At 53.7% G+C, this 16,624-nt stretch overlaps 1 protein-coding gene across 2 annotated transcripts in view; it reads right to left on the bottom strand.

Annotated features, from left to right (window-relative positions):
• Positions 1-16,624, bottom strand: part of CDC42BPB (CDC42 binding protein kinase beta) — a 97,103-nt gene that overhangs the window by 53,948 nt on the left and 26,531 nt on the right. For both annotated transcript variants that reach the window (XM_032839704.1, XM_032839705.1), the window contains exon 2: positions 4,678-4,769. In XM_032839704.1, the coding sequence (XP_032695595.1) occupies positions 4,678-4,769 (92 nt within the window). The remainder of the gene's footprint in view (positions 1-4,677; positions 4,770-16,624) is intronic.

Genomic DNA, 16,624 nt, shown 5'->3' with positions numbered 1-16,624 from the left:
CTGCCCAGTGAAGGAAACCATTAACAAAGCAAAAAGGCAGCCTACTGAATGGAAGGAGGGATCTGCAAAGGATACATCCTGTAAGGGGTTAATACCTAAAATGCGTAACAAACATACACAACTTGAGAGAAAAAAACGAAACAATCCAATTTAAAAAAATAGGCAGAAAACTTGAGGGAATTCTCCAAGGAAGACCTCCAGATGGCCAACAGACACACGACAAGACGCCCTGTGTCACTCGTCATCAGGGAAGTGCCAATCGGAACCACAATGAGATACCACCTCACACCTGTCAGAACACTATTACCAAAAAGACAAGAAAAAATAAGCACCAGTGAAGATGTGGAGAAACGGGAAGCCTCACGCACCGTTCGTGGGAACACAAGCTGCCGTAGCCACTCTGGAAAACAGTCCGGAGGTTCCTCAAAAAAACAATTAAAAAAGAGCTACCATTCAATCCAGCAGTTCCATTTCCAGGTATTTTTCCAGAGGAATCAAAAACGCTGATTCTGAGAGACAGAAGCACTCCTATGTCTACTGTAGCACTGGTTACAACAGTCGAGATCCGGAAACATCCGAAGCGTCCGACGACAGATGGACAGACGGATGAAGAAGGGACGGCACACACACACCGGAGTATTACTCAGGCAGAAAAAATATGAAATCCTGCATTTGCAACACTATGGATGGGGCCGGGAGTAATATGGTAAATGCGGTCAGTCAGTCAGAGACAAGCACCATGTGATTTCCCTTACGTGTAGAGTCTCAAAAACAGAACCAGACTCACAGATGCAGAGAACGACCTGGTGGCCGCCAGATGGGTGAACCAGGGGAAAAACACGGCATAGTATTTACTACAGAAGTGGTCTAACTGGGAAAAACAGTAGAGCTGATAACTTCTGAGGGAGGTAATGAAATTCTCAAGATTACAAGCCTCAGGAACAATCCAGATCCTGCTGAAGAGGAGATGCAGGACACTGAACTCTCACTAGATGCTTTTTCTGTAGAAGAGGTCATCGGGGCCCAGGCTCTGGCCAGGAAACACGCCGATGCCTCTGATAAATACCCAAATAAACAGTTTGTAAAAATCCCATTTAGTTTACTCGAAGCTGCTTCTTGGCCCAAAACTCAGTGTTAATTGCGTCAACGAGATGATGATGCTACATGCAGCTCCAAAATCAGACGCTTCCATGAGGAAATACTAACAGAAATAACTTACCGAAACCCTGAAAAATGATCCTGGGACATGAGAGGCAAGTGTAATGCCTGACAGCCCAGGCCCAGTCTGGAGGGACCAGAAAGAATGCCAGGAAGGTCCTGGTGTGAGACAGTAGATCAGACAAAAAGTATTCTGACTGAAAATCCACATTTATGAACCGTGACTTTCTAAAAGACTATCTCCAACAAGAAAACGGTCTCTGAAACATCAGGGGAAAGCAACTTGCTTGACACAGGCAACCCCCTCTCAGTCCTTCAGGAAAAATTACACACAAACACACGCATGGGAGGGCGGGGAGGGGAGCACGGCCAATACGATAAAGCAAATGAGATAAATGTTAACTGACAAAAGGCACCTGGGGAAAGGAAAGGTGACTGATCTCTGACCCATTTTATTTATGCACCTGTTCTGATAGTTTGAAATTGTTTCTAAACCAAGCTAAAGCTTTGTTTCTTTTTAAAAAGTCATTTTGGGTTGGGCCTGGGGCTTTGAGTCAGGCAGGCAGGACTCAAGTCCGGCTCCAGCACAAGCCATCCTGGGCCCATGGGCCTCGATCTGTCCTCTTCCTGATGGGGTGGTGTGCAGGCGGGGTCTAGAAGGGGTCAGTGCTCCCACACTGATGAAAGCACTTCCCAGACCTGCCATCCCCACGATCCCGAAAGTGTTTCCAAAGCTACTGTGCTTGAGAAAAAGGGCAATGCCCCAAATATTCCCAATCTTGTTTACAGAATCATCCAGAAGTGTTCCCCTCAACTCAGTGTGTGTGTGGAGGGGGGTCATGTATGCGTGCAATTCTGAACTGTGATTTTCATACACTCCTGCCAAGGGGTATAGAGTTCTGGACTGTCCACGTTCTCTCTGGGAGGGGGCTCCGGGCCGGCACGTCCCAAGGCCTCAGTGCTATGGGTCCATATACCTGGGCTCCAATGCAGACCCTCACGGACACTCACCCTCCTCTGGCATGTCATGAGGAAAAAACAACTCAGTTAGAACCATGTTTCTCTGTGTGTGTTCTTCATACAGACGACCCCAACACTGACAGAGACCTCCTTTCTGGGATCCGCTCAGTGCCGTCACTGAAATCGGGCACACACTTCAGGTACATGATGACACGAATATCTCAGGCAGGCAACGGCAATGATGCCTCGTTACCACAGAGTGCCACGTAATGGCAGGATTGGTAAGAATCCAAACTTCTAGGGGCGCCTGGGTGGCTCAGAGGGTTAAAGCCTCTGCCTTCAGCTTAGGTCATGGTCCCAGGGTCCTGGGGTTGAGCCCCGCCATCGGGCTCTCTCCTTGGCGGGGAGCCTGCTTCCTCCTCTCTCTGCCTGCCTCTCTGCCTACTTGTGATCTCTCTCTGTCAAATAAATAAATAAAATCTTAAAAAAAAAAAGAAAAAAGAATCCAAACATCTAGTCATGGCAGGGGAGGGCTGGCAAGCATGTACAGGGAGCCCAGATGGGATGCAGAATGGCTGGGTGGCTGGAGGAGCCGGACGAGGGAGCCGGCGTGGACAGCCCAGGCCACAGGGCCCGGGGAGGGGTGGTGGGGCACAGGGGTGGGGGAGGGCCTCACAGGTTGCTAAAGCCTGGACACGGAGCCAAGGGAAGGCAGAGAACCTGAGGACTTCCGCAAAGGCCCAGACAAGGACGGGTTTCTCTTAGTTTAGGAGGAACTTAAAAAGTGATACAGGCCACATTCTCTGAAACTCAGAAAGCTGAGTTTTGCATTAAGTTCTCCGGCAGCAGAGAGCACTTGCGCGAACTGTAACCTGCTCGGGCACAAGACTGTTGTCTCCCATTCTTTCATCTTGCCTCTCCGGCCCTGAGGCGTCTTCTTGACTGTTCAGATCCCTCCGCTAGGCCCGTAACCCCAGATCTCTGGGAGGGCCTGGGCCTTGCTCATATCTGCGCCCAGAGCCTGGCGCAGGTCCCGGTACAAGGAAGTCAATCAGCAAAAGTATACGCTGCCCTGAGTCAGGCTTGGTTTCAGAAGGCCTTCTCCCTCTCCTCACAGATCAGCCACTAAACCAGACCTCACATCATCACGTAACCCACCTAGGCTCAGAGATGTGTTATTTCTTCTAAAATCTTTTTTTTTTTTTTTGGAAGATTTTATTTATTTATTTGACAGAGACCGTGAGAAAGGGAACATAAGCAGGTTCCCCACTGAGCAGGGACCCAAAGTGTGACCTGATCCCAAGACCCTGGGATGGTGACCTGAGCCAAAGTCAGACACCTGACAAGTGAGCCACCCAGGCATCCCTGTGTTATTTCTGAGCAGAACTCTCTCTTTTCCCTGTGGCACTGCTGCCTCTCTGCCCACCCCCACCTCCGTGAGACACCCTCCTAGGGACAGGCCCAGGCGGGGGGACACAGAGCAAGGTGTGAGGACTTGGGCCTGGGGTCCGAGCTGAGGCCAGAGCAGTGTCCAAGGGAGAAACCAGGGCACGACACCCAATTGTCCACACTCGCTGGGGCAGGCCAGGCTTTCTCCCTGGACTCTCTGGGAAGCATTTCTGGAGGAGTACCGCCTTTCTGTGTGTTCTACCGAAGCAGACACGGGAGGGGTACCATCGGCTGCTTGCAGGAGAATCGTCAGAAACACCGACATGTGTTCTAAGACAGATGACAGGCCTTGTTTCAACTCAGCAGGCAGAGGAGACGCATCCGAGCCCAGGGGCCACCTAGTGAATGCACGGCTTTGCTGTTGTCCTCGGTGCACAACGGAAAACGTAGGCCGGGCACAACAAAGCCCAAGTCACGCTGACGGCACCGTGGAGTCACGGCAGGGCTCGTGGTCAGGCAGAGCACGTCTGCTGCAGTGGGACAGCGTGTCACCGCTGGCTTTCTCCTCAGAACTGCGCACCCACCCACCCCCAGCTTCCCCAGCCCCAGAGAGCTAGAGGCAAAGTCTGAGCTGGGGGTCCGTTCATTTCCGTATTTAAGAGGTGCACGGGCCGTAAAACCACCTGACCCTGGTCTGCAGCAGGAACCTGAGCCTCAGGCCCTGCGGGGGCCCGACGCCAAGGAAGGTACCCGGGGCAGAGGCCACGGCCCCTGGGCGCTGGCTATCCGGCCCAGGGCGGCGAGGCCAGCGCTCCTGAGGGGAGCGGAGACCGGCAGGGCCCCGTGGCAGACCCCCTCCCCAGCAGAGAGGGCCCCAGCACCCACGGCAGGTGAGCCACCCACGAGAACGGCTGTGGTTCTGCCTTCCCTGCACTCTGCGGAAAATTTTTCAATTAACAAATGGATTTTTAATAGACTTGTCTCAAAGCAGCAAGATTCGGGGCAACTCACCTGTCACGGGGTTCCGCTTCTCTTCCTTGTTGCATTAAGTGCTCTCCCAAATCCCAGCAGTGACCCCCCAAACCCTGGTCAACGCGCTGGATCCCAAAACTGCTGGATGGGGGCTGCTTTGGCCATGAGGCAAAGCCAGCACAGTGAAGCTTATCTTACCTCTCCGAAAGCCCCTCTTCCGATCACTTTAATGATTTCGAAGTCTTCTCGATGAAGCTGCATCTCCTTCACCAGCTGCGTAAATGGCTTAGCTACAGATTTAAAAAAGCGAAATCAACAATTTACTCTCAGGAGTTGAGACTACATAAAAATTCAGTTGACTGAGGCATTCTACTAAATTATACAGCTTTCTTAGGAAAAAAGTTTATTTTTTAGATGTTTAATATCTGGCAAGTTTCGGGAAGCCCGCGTTTATGCTCAATGTAGGTGCACTTCCCGCTCTGTTGTAGTGAACAGCGCCGCTAAAGCTGGGACCGACCTTGCTGGGCAAGCAACTGGTGGGCAGGTTCCCAGCCGGCTGGCGGCGAGAGCCCACCATGCCGCACGGAACTAGCCATCCTCCGGGTGAGCGAGTGCCACGCTCCACCTGTCCGCTCCGTGGGGCCACGGGGCAGCTGTGGGGACAAGAGACATTCTCCAAGAATGGCAGCGACCTTTCCAGTGCAGGCAGTGCTCCTGGACGTCGTGACCATCCTCGCTAATCGCGAGGAGCCTCTAACAGTGTCCTTGAAGAAATGGGGAGAAGCAGCTTCCCCGGCACCCGTGTGTTCCGCATTCCAGGGAGGAGGAAGCTGAGCCAGGTTTCTGTGGACAGTGCACTGGGCTGAACAGTGTCGTGTCTCCCCCACCCCCCGCTCCGCCCAATCCAGAGTGTCCACCCAGAACCTGGGAATGTGGCCCTATTTGGAAGTGGGGTGTTTGCACATTAAGGTGGGGTCACAAACAGGAATGAGATGGGCCCTAAATCCAACAGGACTGAGTCCTCATTAAAGAGAGGGAATGCGGACGCAGAGGGAAAAAGCCACAAGAAGACAGAGGCATGTTTGGAGCGATCAGTTCGAGCCACGGAACGCCGCCTCCACCAGAAGCTGGAAGGGATGGGGCGTCTTCCCTGCAGCCTGCAGAGGGAGCAGAGCCCTGCTCACACCCTGACTTTGGACTTCTGGCCTCCAGAACTGTGGGAGGAGATGTCTCCGTAGTGTCAGGCTGCCCCCAGCTCGTGGGAACCACCACACACCGCATGGGTCATCTCCTTCCGGGAACAGCACAACCGCAGCGCCCAGGACAGAGGTCGCGCTGTTCACTCCAGAGGCAGTGCCCTCCCCACCACCACCCGCCTGCCCCTGGTCGGACACCCATTCAGTCGCATCTCTCACACCTGTTCGGATTCTCACCTCCAGGCCCAAGTCCCTGTTTGATGCTAACCTGTATTCTACACATTTCTTTTCTCAAATTCCCACTACTGGTTTTGTGAAACATTTCCACTGGGGGGATCAGGCGCAGTGCACAAGGGCTCTTTCTGTATTATTTCTGGCAAATACACCTGCGTCTACCGTTATCTCCAAAACCAGCCGAAACGAAACCTGCAATCTGACTTTTTCTGGGCTTCTAACTGAGCTCTGTATCATTAACCTAATTCTACCATTCTTCTCTTTAACTAAATGCTTAATAAATAGCACTAAGGTTTGATCACCCTGGTTCACTGACCACGCTAAGAGCAGCCAGAGCGCCAGAAGGTTCTTGGGGCCCATGGAGCTCAAACTGTGACCACTACTGGTGCAGGTCCCCATTGGCACAGACATTAGGAAAGAGAACACAGAGGGCCTGATTTCAACTAAAAAAATGGAAAAAAAAAAAAAAAAAAAAAAAAAAAGGCCAGGCTAAAAAAACCCTTGAGCTACAACTTGGAAGGTTGTCTATGGCTTATCTTTCTTTCTTTCAAATATCCCCCAAAATAATCATCCCCACAACTCCTAATGGAAGTACGTACTGCAAACAGCCACCGAAAACCTGGACCTCTCTTGGTATCATCTCGGGAACCGCATGGGACTGCTCTTTCTACAACGACGAAAGACAATCCCAGCACATCGGATATGTTCTGTTTCGTGCCAGAAGAGAGCACTGCAGGAAGGACCGCTCGCTCACCAGCACGGCTGAGCGTGTGCCGCGGAAACACCCACTCTGGCAGGGCGCAGTGCGACGTTCCGGACCCTTCCACAGACACCCCAACAACTCCCCAGAGGTGGTAGCCACTGCTGTAATGCGCAGACCAGTCAGGAAAGGCAAAGAAAATTCGACCCGGAATCGTGCCACAAGTCAGCTGAACTTGTCGCTCCCATGCCATCGTGCTCGCAGGCAGAGTCAGTGTGTCCTATCTTCTCTACTCCTTTATCTTCCTGGACATTTCATGTCTCTGTACTCAGTTATCACTTTAACAGGTGCGTACTCGTTCACTAGCTGACACGCCAACAACTGTAAACGGTGTGTCTGCTGAACAGACAAGTCAGACCTTTTTTCCTTTTTTTAAAAATTTATGTATTTGTGGGAAGAGGAGAGGCAGAAGGAGAGAGAATCCAAGGCCCACTCCCCGTGGAGCATGGAGCTTGAGGCGGGGCTCGATCCCATGACCCTGAGCTCATGACCTGAGTTGAAACCAAGAACTGGACACTTAACCAACTGTGCCTCATTATTTAAAAAAAGAGATTTGGGCGCCTGGGTGGCTCAGTGGGTTAAGGTTCTGCCTTCAGTTCGGGTCATGATCTCAGGATCCTGGGATCGAGTCCTGCATCAGGCTCTCTGCTCAGCGGGGAGCCTGCTTCCTCCTCTCTCTCTGCCTGCCTCTCTGCCTACTTGTGATCTCTCTCTGTCAAATAAAATAAATAATAAAATCTTTTAAAAAAATAAAATAAAAAATTTAAAAAAGATTTATTTATTGATTTGGGAGAGAGCGTGCGTGTACAAGCATGAGAGGGGGAGGGGCAGCGGGAGATGCAGACTCAGTGCTGAACACGGGGCCCAAGGACGTGGGGCTCGATCCCAGGACCCGGAGATCACAACCCAAGCCAGAGTTGGACGCTCAACTAACCGAGGTGCCACACAGGTGCCTAAACATTTCATTTTAAACCATTTTCTTCTTGGAGCGCCCGGCTGGCTCAGCATCTGCCTTCCACTCAGGTCATGGTCCCAGGGTCCTGGAACTGAGTCCTGCATCTGGGTCCCTGCTCGGCGGGGAGTCTGCTTCTCCCTCTGCCCTCCACTCCCCCTGCTTGTGCGCTCATGCGCCCTCTCTCTCTCTGGCAAATAAATATATAAAATCCTTTAAAAAACTTTCTGAAAAAAGTAGTTTCTGTAAAAAATAACACAATGAAGATGAAAACTGGGAGCATAACGGAGGTGTGGTGTTTACAGGTACGATGTCTGACAGAGTAAAGCACTCACGCAGTTGGTTAAACAGGATTAGCGAGCAAATGGGGGAATGAGTGGGTAATCCGCATTACAGGGCATACAGCCAGCGTCACTGGGCCTCAGGAAACTGCCAGTTTCAAAGGCTGGTGAGACATTCATGCTCAGTGTTGGGATGAGGAGTGGTGACCCAGGAGGTAGTCTGGAGGGCAAATTAGGAGCTGCAGAAAATGGCAGTGTCCTTTGGAGAGTCCTGGAATTTCATCCTAGAATTATTTTAAAATAGTAAAAAATCTGGTGTGCATGAAAATGTTCATTCTTATGTTAACTATAAGAATATAGTAGTTCTTTTTTTAAAGATTTTATTAATTTATTTGTCAGAGAGAGAGAGCGCACAAGCAGAGGGAGCAGCAAACAGAGAGAGAAGCAGTCTTCCCACCGAGCAAGGAGCCCAGATGCGGGCCTCCGGGATCATGACCCAGTGAGCCACCTGCGCGCCCCTCTCCCACTCTTTGATAGAAGCACTTCTGTTGTGTTGCCTGTACACGGATCTGCACAAACTTCCCTGAAACGGATGGACAGGGGTTCGTCAGGGCCAGTCAGGTAAACAGGGGAAAAGCCACGGAAACGGAGATGAACACTCGAAACAGTATCCAACGGTTCTGAGGACAGAGTAAAAATACGTGTGTAGAAATGATCAAGACTGAATTAGAAAACCAGACCAGAGAATCACACCGCAGCAGTGGGCCACCCTGCTAAGCACACAGGTCTAAGGGGCCATGAAATCACACTGATGGGACAGGACTTAACAGACAAAAAGCAGAAAGAGTGATGTTTCAAATGGGCTCTCAATCAGTATCAATACAAAAAACAGGGTGACCCTGCCGTGCGGACTGGGTCAAGTCAAGAGATAGAAAAACACCAGTTACACGAATAAGAAAATCTCACCTAAAATCTAACATAAAACTGTTAACGAGGTAACTAAAAAGTAGGAAGGGAACTTCCCACAGGGACAGCAGACACAGGAAGCAGCTCTACTACCCACAGGATCAGGGGAAGCAAAGGAAGACGCTGGAATTTTTGAAACCTAGAAAAAGAGCTCTGGTGAGCTGAGGGTGGGCTGCTGCTGCTGGGGTTTCTAAGCTGGGATTCCGTGGGCTGGGAGCCAGGGAGCTGGGAAGGAGCAAAGGCCAGCTGACGCTGAGGGTCTCTGCCAGGGCGGGAGAACGCCCGACTGGGACCAGGGGCTCCTGCTAGCAGGCGCTTTGGCCAGGAGGAGGAAGAAGGGTTACTAAGGGCATCACTCAGGGGAAGAGAAGCAGGCAGGAAGTCCCCTGTCCCTTCTGCCTCCTCTGTCCCTCTGCCTCCTCCTTCTGCTAGTCTCTCACTAGAGCCCTTGAGGCAGAGCCCGACAGAGAGCAGGGGTCAGAGCCCAACGGGGGAAATGCTGGGGTCAGGAGGTTGTCCCTGCAGGAAACGGAACAGGGTGAACAGGGAGGGGAGATCTGCTACATCCAGGAGCACTGATCAAGCAAGTAAACAGAATCAGGAGAAGGGGAGTCCAGTTCCTCACAGTCAGAGAAGGGAGTTAACGAGTAAGTTACAAGCCCCACAGTACTGGATTAGAATCGGAGGCATCGGTGTGACCTCATGATTTTCAACGGACAGAGATATCAAAACACAGACATAAATGGCTGCGTTCATCCCCACAGTCCTTGCTCTACCCACGGACAGGGCCTGGGGGCAGCAACAAGCACACCAAAGGGCTGCTCTTGGGTTCTCAGGACCATCCTCCCGCAGGGGAACCGGGGCTCCCTGGGCCCACCAGAGCCCACGCTCAAACAGTCTGTGCCAGAAAGGAGAGACATGCTCAAAGAATAATGGTCAAAGTAAATACTGATAATCACAGATTACATAAATATGAAATCAGGAGCCCATACTGATCCTCCTAAATTTTAATAAAAATCTGATGAGAAATGAGATAGTTATATACTTTCAAAGCACATCCCCAAGAAACAGTTCTCAATGACAAAAGGAAGCAGGCCACTTTATGGGGACATCTGGCAGACACTGCTACCTAAATCAGAGGGAACACTATCACCAGTTATGTGACGAAATGAAACTGCTGTCACCCAAGAAAATACAGTGAGGAAAGGCATTGTGGCTTCTGTATTTTTCTGCCCAAGTTACAGAACCTGAATTTAATCAGGAGGAAACAGGAGGAAAACCTAAACTGAAGGAACATTCTACAAAGCACCTGGCCTGCAACGTTCAAAACTTTTAAGGTCAGGAAAGTAAAGACAAGACCGAGGAACTGTTCACACAGCAGGGAACGGACGGGCCAGGCCAAGGAGGAGCCATGTGTGGCCCTGCGTGCGCCGGGAGCCCCACTGCCCCGGAGCGGAATGTCAGTGAGCTGGCGGCCCTTCCGTGGGCTTTGAAGAGCACCTCGCTCTCAAACAGTTGAGGGCACTTGTGTGTACTGCTTGTTATTTGCAACTTTTCTCTGAGTTGGAACATGTTTCAAAAAAATTTCTGAACATCTTTTTAAAGATTCTCTCTATCTGGAAAACAGGCTGTCGGGGGCAGGCGTGGAAGCGGAGAGAGCAGAGGGTGCCGCCTCCCCACAAGAGATAGCAACGGTGGCTTGGAGACCCACGACGACAGCGACAATGACGCCGGCCGGGACGTGAGGAGGAAGAGGCTAGGCTCTGGCAGGGCGGTGGTCTGCGCTGTGGACGGGCGCCACCGACTCACAGGGACACCCAGGACGAGCAGGTTTGGGTGCGGGAGGAGCCATGGCGGAGACGCGGAGCCCAAGATAGCGAAGAGACCAATCTCGTACATCCCACGGCTGCTCCATCCTTTCAGAAAAGCCTCACTTCTGAAGCACCAGCTGCCACGGGGGCGGAGGAGCGCGGAGGCCGGGAGGGGAGAGCGGTGCGCCGGCAGGAACCGGAGACGAGCCTGAGGGGAGGAAGGAGCCTCTGCTCCGTCCCCCGGGGCTGCCTGCTGACCCGACTAGTGCCTGCGACGCTCTCGGAGCTCGGAATGTTACAGGCGAATTACATGAATTATACCCACTGCACCGGTGTGACCCAGCTTGTCCCACACCCTCAACACATCCAGGGTGCAAAACAAAGCCATTTGGGACGCGTTCTGAGTCTCATTTGTATTAAGGTTCCCCTAGCAGACAGACATCTTACATAACTTGAAGATGAGCTGCACTCCTCGGAATGTTCGAATTTCATGGAGAGCGTGAACTTGTAGCTTCTGAAGATGAGAAAACTGGTATGAATTTGGGGAAGGTGACGTACCTCTCCTTCGTATCCCATGAACAAACACTAAAAGGCACCAACTCAGCAAGTCCTCCCCAGGCACCTCCAACATGCCAGCACGAGGACGCCCCGCCAACGGACAGGCTCCAGCACCCGCCCCGCGGGGCAGTGTGGGGGTCCAGGGCCCGCCCCACGTCATGGACCCCACACACCGTCCCCATGCTGCTGCACCTGCGCACCGTCTCAACAAGTCCCCACCATCCCTGAGCCCCCGGTCAGTCACACGGCCACCCTCTCCGGTACCCCTGATGCAGACTCTCTTGCTCACTGGCCGGTGCCCCACGTGCGCCCTCCCCAGCCCCTCCCGCTCCAGTCCCACAGGCCATGGCACCATCTCCACGGAGGCCAGGGGACCACATCGCTGCCCCGCTCCAGACTCCTCCATGGCTTCCCGCGGCTCCTGGCAAGACCGCGCGTGCTCCCAGAGCTGGCTGCGTGCGCAGGGCCCCCTGCCTCCCCCAATGCCCACTCCAGCCTCGCCTGGCTTCACCCCCGTGCTCCCCGCGATCCTGCCATACCCGGGCTGTCACTCAGGCCCTCAGCCAACCCTGGGTCTTCCCAAGCAGACCCTTCAGCCCAGGACAGCCCTCTCAGCCCTGCCAGCTCCAACCAACTGACCAGGTCAGGAGCCTAGTAGTCCGCACGAGGTAGGCCTCAGGGCTGTGCCTGCTCACTGCCATCTTCCCCAGTGGACCAGAAGGCCCGGGAAGGCAGGGCTACCTCCACCGTTACCGCCTGCTCCCCAGGCCCCTGGTGCAACAACACAGCTGACTGAGTGATGTCACCATGCGCCATCAGGAAAGGTTACTTCCTTTACAGGATGGGCGGCAGAGTCCTAAGGTAAAAATATTTAATGACCGCATATTAAAAGACTATTAAAAGACTGAATAAAGCTTGAGCCCTTAGAGAGCTAAATGTTTATTAGATTTTCTTCCCCTACTCTCTTCATTCTTCCACAACCCAAGACTGTCCCCAGTAGAACTTCTCTTGATGCCCTGAATTAAGCCATGAATTAATCTATCATGGGCAGCCACTGGCCAAGAGGAGACCCCAACTGCAAGGAAAAACTGGGGTCCAGTGTTCCCTTTAAATAGGTAAACACTTGCCAGGAAAAACGGGGGGCGGAGGGAGGCTCCTTGGCTGAAACGGACAGAAAATCATTGTGAAATGAGAAACTGATGCCCCCCTCCCTCCTCGTTGGTGTGTTTATCCAGGGAGGAAATAAGATCAGAGTGACTGGAAGGAGTGCCCAGGGAGGGACAGCTGGAGGAAAGAGGACTATGTCACAGGGCAGCAGGCCACAGGAAGGCAGACGGGAAGTCCCACTCTGTCCCTTCCCAGCATGCACCCTGGCCTCCCGCTGGACTCGACTGGCCCTGCGCCCTTGTCACCCACTCTCTCTGCTGTTCCAGCCATAGCCACTCACTGGTCATGTATGTGGAAGTGGAAATGGTCTTATAAATCATTCAGTCCAAATAATACATTTACTACTTAAGAAACAGGAGTCCCAAAGGCCAAGGGACCGACTGTTAACTCCGCTCTGTGGTGCGATGCTCCACTCCTAGGAAATCCTCCCTGGCAGCTACCAGCTGCTGCTCTGGTCCCGTCCAGAGACCACAGGACAGAGCAGCAGCCCCACAGCTGTCTGGGTGCAGGGGAAGAGCCTCCAGGACGGCGAGCCTCACTGCCCGGTGCAGGGCACCGTCCTCTGGGATTCCCCTGTCAAAGCGAAGAGCCCACGCCGTGTGAGAAGAGATCTTTACCACGTAGGTCTGTCTCGTAAAGCCAACCTCCCCGCGGAGGTGAACACAGATAGATGTTTAACTTCAAAAACGTCCGAGTGTGTAATGCAACGAAAGGAAACACGGCCAACCGAGGCTCATTCACAAGTCACATGAACGCACCAAAGGCGCCAAGGGAAGGCGGCACGACGCTCCGGGGCTTTCCCGGTGAGAAAGCCCGCAGCAGGCCCCTTCTCCCACAGCGCCTGGCAGCAGGCCGTGCGCGCTCGCTCTCCATTTAAGACACAGGAGAACCTACAGCACAGAACACGTGCTGGTTGTCAGACGGCGGGGGGCAGGGGCGGGGAGAACCTCCCCGAGAGCACCCCTTCCTCACCAAGGGGCAGGCGCACGACCCCGGGGCTGGGCGTCACACCCCAACGCCGCTGGGCTGCCGCGCCCACCCCAACCCGGCAGGCTGCCTGGGCTCTCCCGAGGCCGCCTCCTCCCCGGCTGAGAAGGGCGCTCACCCAGAAGAGGGCCGGGAGAGCTGCACGCCACCCGCATGCCCACCCCAGCACGGAGCACACGGTTCCCCGAAGAGCAGCGCCGGCTACTGGGTGGCGGGCTCTCTCCTCGACGGCAGGAGTGTTACTCAGATGTCACATCGGACAGTAAGTAAACCAGCTCCACCACCAGAATCACCCGGGAACCCGACTGAACCACCCACCAGCAAGGCGCACCTGTCACCAACACGTTTTACCAGGCAGAGTCACCCCAGACAATACCCAGGTGGCACTCAGTAGTTGCCACCAAGAGGGAAGCCCAGGTGCACACCTTCCACGTCAGGGTGCCACAGGCGGCAGCTCCCGGACCTGTCTACTGGGGAGACGAGAATTTTACCTGCTGAGACCAACCCACCCGACAGCCTCCCTCTTCTCCAATCCCTGACGTCCGCCACATGACTGCAGTTGGCCCGCCCACCTTGGGGACTTGCAGGACCAGTGGGGTGACTCTGATCACTTAGTGACCCTCCCACTTCGACCTGACCTGCATGGCTACTTTTCTTCAGTGACACCCCATTTAAGAATTTCTTTCCTTTTTAAAAGATTTTATTTATTTGACAGAGATCACAAGTAGGCAGAGAGAGAGAGGAGGAAGCAGGCTCCCTGCCGAGCAGAGAGCCCGATGCGGAGCTCGATCCCAGGACCCTGGGATCATGACTTGAGCCGAAGGCAGAGGCTTAACCCACTGAGCCACCCGGGCGCCGCAAGAATTTCTTTATAAACGTAAGATACGAAGGGACAACCAAAGGGACCATCGGGCCTCAGGCACTCAACAGGCTGCTGCCTGGTGGGACCAAGCGGCTCACACCCTTGTTCAAAGGCTCCGCAGACCTTCCACGCTGCAGTCGGCGGCGCACAAGAGGATGGACTTCCCACGGCGGGTCAGGGGTGCTGCCACCCCACTGCCGTAGGGGAGACCCACACGGCTTCCTGCAGTAACCAGAGGTTTCACAGAAGAGTCCTGGTTTTCTCACTGTTTTGTTTGTCTGGGCTCCAGGTACAGGCCATGGTCTCTGCAGGTGGAGCGGTCACCCAGGCATGGAGAGCATTTCTGCCGCACCTGCTACTGATACCACCTGTGGCATCGGCGCAACCATGAGCCACAGGCCCCGAGTCTGCCACGAGCGCCTGCCTGCGGCCCACGCACCAGCAACCCTGTGCAGCTGGCCCCGAGGACCCCGGGATTCTGTACCCAAGGACATTATGTTACTGACGTCTGTGTTGACTGAATAAATGATTACAAGAGACAATACATGACAGCACCTTGAGGGCCCTGGGGGGCTCTCAGTGGGTTAAGCCTCTGCCTTCGACTCAGGTCATGATCCCGGGGACCTGGGATCGAGCCCCACATCAGGCTCCCTGCTCAGTGGAGAGCCTGCTTCCCCCTCTCCTCCCTGCTCATGCTCTCTCACTGTCTCTGTCATTATCTCTGTCTCTCTCAAATATACAAATAAAATCTTAAAAGCATTTTGTAAACTACAATATTGCACAAAAACGCTTATAGTCCCTGACGGAGTGACAACTACCTCACCAATAAATACCCAAAAGGTTTTATTTACGGGTCCTAAAATCTGTCAGAATCATTAAACGGCCACTGTTTGCCAGGCAGTGTGGGTAGCTCCAAGCCAACCCCACCTTCCGCATCCACGGGAGGAGCAAGTCCGCTCTACAGAAGATAATCAATCTTCAGATAAAAGCAAAAAGGCAGGGAAACCGGGAATGCTGCAGAGTAAGGGAGGAGAGCTGCTTCTCTAGGGCTGGCGGTCTGGACGGAAGCCGCCCAAGCGGTGGGGTCAGGGTCTGAGTGTATCTGAATGGGGAGCGCACAGGGTTTCCTGCAGAACCGGCTGCACCGTGTGGGAATCACCCAGGTGCGAGCCTACCTGCCTGGGAGGACGGAGCCGTGGGGGAGGCAGAAACGCAGGCGCGGACAGAGCGGACTGCAGGGGCGACTGCCCGTCGGGAGGCAGCGGATCCTGGAGCCTGGGCTCCCGTGAATGTGGGTCGTCGGTACCCAGCTGGCGTCAGAGTCACCGGTGCGGGTGAGATCCCCAGGGGTTAGCAGAGATAGAGGAGGGCCCGGGGCTGGCCCTCTGGCTATTGGGAGGCTGAGGAAAGAGGAGGAACCAGCCGGAGCCTGGAGGAGCAGCGGCTCGATGTACGGGAACCAGGTCGTCCGTGCGGAAGGCAGCGGGGCTGACGATCAGCCACTGGTGTTCGCCACCGAGAGACCACGGGCGGCCCCGACGCAGAAATGGCTTTCGGGGAGCAGTGAGGGACACAAGTCGAGGGAGTCTGAGGATGGGAGAAGGGGTCGTGAACACAGGGAGAGCAGACCCCTCTGAAGAGCTCTGCTGCTGAACAAAGAACGCGTTAGAGCCTGAAGTCCTTTCCACCAAATGTTTTTGTGAACACGAGAACGAAAACCATGCATCCTGGAACAGAGGTTAAAGGTGATCCGTTCCAAAACCAAGCTCACGTCCCTCTGATCAACTGACCTAAGCAAGCGGGGGCCGGCACGGGAAGGCTCTGTGACAGACTCCACAGTCTGATAAGCAAAAAGTTCATCTCCTCCAGCGCAGATGCCACCAGTGAGCCCCAACTCCAGGCTTCCCGATCCACGTCCGAGCTTCAGGAAGCGACCCACGGAACACAGCCCCTTCCGTGCGGAGTTTCTGTGGCTCTGCCCAGACCTCGGTGGTGTCTCCTGGGCTGGGTCTGCACCAGGCTCCGAACACAAGGGCCACACCAGCTCTTGGTATTTTGTTTTGGGTTTTTTGGGTAGAAAGTAATGATTTTACTCACTGGCTTTTCTTTAGCTTTTCCTGATTTTTCTCCACTGAACTGTGAGTAAAAAGGCTTTATTTTGATAAAATTATTTATGAACACGTATTGCTTTATGGACTCAACTGCTGGGATTACACACACACACACACACACACACACACACTTTTCTCTTTCTCTGGATCGCACACAGATTCCACAACGCACCAAACGGAGGGACGTCAGAGACCAGCAATCAGAGTGCGGCCTCCTCATCCGGCAATACAGTATCGCGCCCGCCCTCGAGTGGTTTTGT

Source organism: Lontra canadensis, unplaced genomic scaffold (assembly GCF_010015895.1).
Source record: "Lontra canadensis isolate GAN:19392208 unplaced genomic scaffold, GSC_riverotter_1.0 scaffold108, whole genome shotgun sequence".
In the NCBI taxonomy this organism is placed as follows: Eukaryota; Metazoa; Chordata; class Mammalia; order Carnivora; family Mustelidae; genus Lontra; species Lontra canadensis.
The sequence above is the reverse complement of the archived record's forward strand: the minus strand, read 5'-3'. Positions and strand labels throughout refer to the sequence as shown.